This window comes from Rosa chinensis, chromosome 4 (assembly GCF_002994745.2).
Source record: "Rosa chinensis cultivar Old Blush chromosome 4, RchiOBHm-V2, whole genome shotgun sequence".
Lineage (NCBI taxonomy): Eukaryota > Viridiplantae > Streptophyta > Magnoliopsida > Rosales > Rosaceae > Rosa > Rosa chinensis.
In genome coordinates this window covers 62,231,262-62,236,591 of record NC_037091.1, presented here as the reverse complement: position 1 = coordinate 62,236,591, position 5,330 = coordinate 62,231,262, and the positions used below count along the sequence as shown (strand labels likewise).

General features: G+C 40.2%; 1 protein-coding gene across 2 annotated transcripts; it reads left to right on the top strand.

Moving 5' to 3' along the window:
• Positions 1-234: 234 nt before the first annotated feature.
• Positions 235-4,056, top strand: LOC112200555. Of its 2 annotated transcripts, none has more exons than XM_024341593.2 (10): positions 235-530; positions 600-709; positions 789-896; positions 1,099-1,181; positions 1,348-1,481; positions 1,655-1,704; positions 1,847-1,939; positions 3,307-3,398; positions 3,492-3,598; positions 3,708-4,056. In XM_024341593.2, exons 1-10 carry the CDS (start codon positions 306-308, stop codon positions 3,747-3,749), a joined length of 1,044 nt encoding a protein of 347 aa, XP_024197361.1. In that variant the 5' UTR covers positions 235-305; the 3' UTR covers positions 3,750-4,056. The 2 variants fall into 2 exon arrangements, with proteins under 2 accessions (XP_024197361.1, XP_024197362.1); XM_024341594.2 differs by having other exon boundaries at positions 236-530; positions 618-709; positions 3,708-3,749.
• Positions 4,057-5,330: the final 1,274 nt, after the last annotated feature.

The window sequence follows — 5,330 nt, the reverse complement described above, 5'->3', positions numbered from 1 at the left end:
TGTAAAGACCATTGTGATATATTCCCAAAAAAAAAAGACCATTGGTGATATGGGGATTGACTACTCCGTTGTCGTATCCTCAGTAATGGGCTCATTTCAGAGGGCAAGAATCCTCATTACATCTTGGTCATTTCAAATGATGATTGGGCTGCAGTTGCTTAAGATTTCTGTTATTTTGGGCCTAGGCCCCTTCGCAACTGAAGAAAAAGATCTCTGTTAATCCTGGATAGCCTTATCCCCTGTTTCAGTATCGGTAGAGTCAGAGCGTCTCCCTCCCTGAAACAGAGAGAAAAAAAAAATCACCAATGGTTTACACCCTCTTCACATCTCTAGCTCAATCCCCCCTTCCCACTTTCTCACACACCCCCTACTTAAATCCCTCCAAAACCTTCCTCAAGCGAACCCACACACTTTTCCTCAATGGTCACACCAGGTCAAACCACCTCTCACGGCTCAGAACCACCAGGCCGCCGCCTCATGTCTGCTTTTTCAGCGGCGGAGGAAGACCCAGACCCGATTTCCAAGAAAAGGTTATCACTTTTTCAGCTTCACTGGATTAAACCCAACTGAGTGATCAAAAAAGCTGAAGCTGAATAAAGCAAGCATTTTTATTGCAGGAAAATGAAGGGGGCTTGCAAATTTTGAAGAGGTGGGATGTGCCTTGGGAATGGAAAACAGTGTCATTGACATCACTGGCTTGTGGGCTGAGGTGAGTTCATCAGTGTTCAAATGGCTTGCTACTGTTTACTTTGTAGAGATTGGAGCAAAATTAATTTTTGCCCAGGCAGTTTTGTTTTGACAGGATTGGTAGAGGCAGCACTTGTACCCTATTTAGGATTGAGCATTCAGGATTTGAGTCTTGATGAGAAGGCAGAGTTTCTGTTGGTTGCTCAAGGGTATGCATATCACATTTTTAGTTTTACTTAAAATTCCTTTTATGTTGAAATTCAAGCAATGGTGACATGTATGCTCAGTGTCTATGTTCAGACTTCAAATTTTTGGTCTTTTTTTCTGGCTCCAACCAAAATGCTTATTTCACATACTTTGTGTATTTAGAAATTCCCAAGGGTCTAATTGGTTCTGTTCTTGTTTGGTTAGTGTTACGACTGCAGCCATACTTGGAGTTCTGTATACCGTTGCCGGCAAATTCCAACCGCTGCCTCAAGATATTTATCGCTATGGTACTAGTCCTTCATAACTTGATATATATATTTCAAGATGTTTTGTATGCATAGCATTACTAATAATTGCAAAAGTTAAACTTTAGAGCTCCTTTTTGCAAGATTTGGGTTTGTTAAGCCTGGAGAATGTGATCCTTTGAGTTAATATTAGCTTGTACTGTTGCAGATTGGAGGGAACCTTTCAGTCTACAGAGAGGGTGGCTTTTGTGGGCTGGGATTGGTCTTGTTGCTGCTGTTGCTGCTGTGGCATTGACAGGGGCTGCCATGTCCTTTTTCAGTGGGCAAACCCCAGAAAGAGAGGTTTGGAGTTCATCTGATAATTTCTTTTTTCATTATAAAGTGCAGTGCACTCAATTCCTTATTCGCTCATGAAAGTGAATTGTCACTGAGTTGAAGGGAGAAAATATTCTCAAGTAATTTCAATGTATAAGAGATCCTGGATGTAATCTTTATTTTTTCTCTCTTGGTTTCAGAAGGACGCTCTAGTTAGCTTGCTCCCATTAATTGGATCATCAAGTATTAGGTACTTTATTTAAGATCTTTGCATTTTGTAAATGTCCTGGGATTTATTGAATGCATCAACTCAAGTGTTGAAAACCTTTCATCATCACTGGCACTTGAGGATTCAGCAAAGTAGATTAAGCTGTTGTTAATCTTCATTGCAGCACTGCTTGCTTGTTAGGCATCACTGGAGTTTTGGCTCCAATTCTTGAGGAAACTGTGTTCCGCGGGTTTTTTATGGTCTCCATGACTAAGTGGTATGTTGTTCTTTGGTTTTTTAGAGTTGCATAACATGATCAAAATAATTGACTGTTCTCTACACTGCCATAAACTCTAGGATAGTTCTGTTCCCTCAAACATGCCTGCAATTACTTGGAAACTTTTCTCACTAATGATGGTGCACTGAAATATTTTCATCAGTGTCAGAAGTTAAATCTACTGATTTGAAAAGTGGAAAGTAGGGAATAACTAATAACTAGGAAACCAGTTTGGTTCACTCCTACAACTGCTTTGCATTCTTGAAAACCACCTTGACTGAATCAGAGTAAACAACAATGTTGAATCAGGCCGCCCCTTGCCTTGAAAGAATTCACATGCGGCCACCAGTTATCTGTAGATGAACAACTAGAAAAGAGATAAAAGGAAACACGAGCAAGAACTTGCATCAGTATCTCAATTTCAATCACACTTATAAAGGGTGGACAATTAGCTAGAGCCAGCCAGAATGCAGAAACAGTTTAAATAATATGTCCTGTCCTAAATAAAGTTTAATTAATAGATTATCTAGTGTGTCAGTGTTGTCAATGAGTGGATGTGCGGGTTGGGTGTGATAACCATTTCTAGAAGCAAGATTGAAGCAGGAATAAGTCTAGAGACTGAGAAATGTATGGCAGAAGAAACTATTTTCATGGACCTTATGTATCGTGGAATGGCCCAAATCATCCAAGTAAATGATACAAGTTCATTTGTGTTGGTTGTAGATGAGTTTAAAATTCCTTGGTTTCAGCAGTTTTAGTATAGTCTCGTAGATTATATTACCTGTCAACTGTTAATTCCTAAATGGAAGATACTTCGCTGACCATACCTGGTCAGCTTTGGCTGACCATAACCACTAAGTGGGAGACACGTGTCCCCCTAAGCCAATTAAGCCTTCTACACGCGCTCGATCCCGTTGGTGGTGTTGTGCTTCATGACTGGGATGGAGGTGGAGGAAGCAAGCATAGTACTGCTGCAAAGCAGGGTAGTACCCCGGAGGAGGACTTGCCGTTGCCGGAGACGTGCCGTTACCGGAGACAAGTAAGGAGATATCTCGATCCGCGGTGTAGACTTTGATTGAGAGGGTGGGTGCGGTGGTGGTGACTGGAAACCGGCGATAGGGGGTGGAGAAGGGGTTGAAGATTAAGGAGGAGGAGGAATGAGGTTTGGGGATGGTCAGCTTGGTCGGGGTGAGCAGCCGATAGGGAATGGAGAAGAGAGAAGGAGAACAGAAAGAGAGGGGCCCAAAAAAAACACGTGTTGGACCCTGAGTGGCGTTGGTCAGGACGGGCTGCCCATGGCTGGTCAGCCAAGTATTGATGTTCCTAAATCCTGAGCATCTTCTTGCCTTCTCAATTTCTTATTGCAGGGTACCTACACCAGTTGCTGTTGTAATTAGTGCAGCTGTATTTGCACTTGCACATCTCACTCCTGGAGAGTTTCCCCAGCTGTTTGTGCTAGGTAACATATTTACAGTTTACTATTGAAATCAAAACAAGATTTGAACTGTGCAACACACCTTAGGTTTTGTCTTACATGTTATATCATGTATAGGTGCTGCTATGGGATTGTCGTATGCTCAAACTCGCAACCTTTTGACCCCCATCACAATACATGCTTTCTGGAACTCGGGAGTTATATTGCTTCTGACCTTCCTTCAGGTAAACCAATATTTCTCTTGTTATGAACGTATGACATTTTATAATATGAGTCTGAACTATGAAGGTTGGAGGCAAACATTGAGTAATATTTCTAAAACTGTGAGTACAGCTTCAAGGGTACGATATCAAGGAATTGTTGCAGGCAACCTGATAGGAGTAGATTTCTTTTGCATATATGATACGGAGCATTGTCACAAGGGTGAAAAAAGTTACAAACTTGAAGGCCTGCATGGATTGTAAAGTTGTCAAAATTTAGAATATAAAGGCATTGAACCTACTTTCAGCCCTAACAATGTTGGCACAAAACGTAAGTGGATCATTGGTGTTGTGAATTGAGGATGAGTTTGTACTTTCCATTTTTATTTTTGTAACTTTGTTACTTCTCGGCTGTCCACAACGTGACTGTAATAGTATTAGGGAAATTGCTCATAAATTATTATTATTTTTTTTGTTTTGAAGGATTCTTTTTTTCTTATGACATGAAAAAATTTCAAAACACAAGGTCCTTGATGTAATTTAGGGTAAACCCTAAAAATTTCGAAACATTGATTTTATTTGAGACTCTTTTGGGCTCCATGTCTCCATGATTTAGAACTACCATATTTCTCTATTATGACTTTCAAAGGATTCTGATAAAATATACATTGATTAGTTTTCAGTTTTTTACCACTGGAGGACTTCGGCCCTATTTAGGTCAATTTTTTTTTTTATTATTATAAAAAAAAACTCTTAGCCCATCTCACCCTTACATATGCCAGCGAGAATCGAACCCATGATTTTTACAATGTTGGAATTATAACTTACCAACAAGTCATAGTTTATCGGCATGGAAATGGAAAATATAACCTCATGTATGATCCATTAAATAGTTAATATTTTGGAGTTTTAACTTAGGATGATTGGAATCCGAAGCTTTTCTAAAAGGGTGTATGAATTGGAAACGTATATACACACTCTTAAAATTCTAGTTCAACAACTGTGGATTCAACAACTCAGTACTAGAGACTCTAAAGTGGGAGTAGGGGTTCGAACTATCACTGTGGAAGAGAAAGTCTTGCGTAAACGACACGTGGTAGGGCTGCCCAATTAGGTTCTAAGTGGGGGATATTTTGAGTATTTCACTTTAAAAAGTAGGGGCAATTCCGGATGAATACATGTAAAATTTGATAAGTTATGATTGAGCAGCTGTACGGCCACATGGTGCGCGGCTGTCGTATATAAGAATTTTTCACTGTGGAAATACTAGAACACGAGTCCCACGACTTCGGTAGAGACCAAGAGAGTCTCATTTCACCCATCATCAACGGCCAAGTGACCAACAAAGTGACGCATGTTTGAATGGAAGCCTGACCAAGTGATCATTAGGATTTATGCATTGTAATAAAGAGATGAGTAAATAACTATGATTCATGAAGATTAGGCAGCCTCGTAATGGGTTTCAATTAAGTGTTGTTGGTAAAATTCATCAACCTTGTTAAGTGGAGTTGCCCCCCTTGACAATTTACATGGTAATAGTTATGAATGAAATCGACCGAAGTTGAGGAGAGTTACTAATGTTCACGTAGAAAGAGGTAATTTATATATAGATGCTTGAGCTTGAAGAGTTTGACCCAATTTTAAACTTTGGTTGCACGCTTGGGGAAGCAAATCCTAGGTCAATCCACAGACAAAAAGGGTTCCAACCGAGGGGGGGTTTTGGGAGCTTCACTGGATTTGGAGTCCCGAGTGTGCC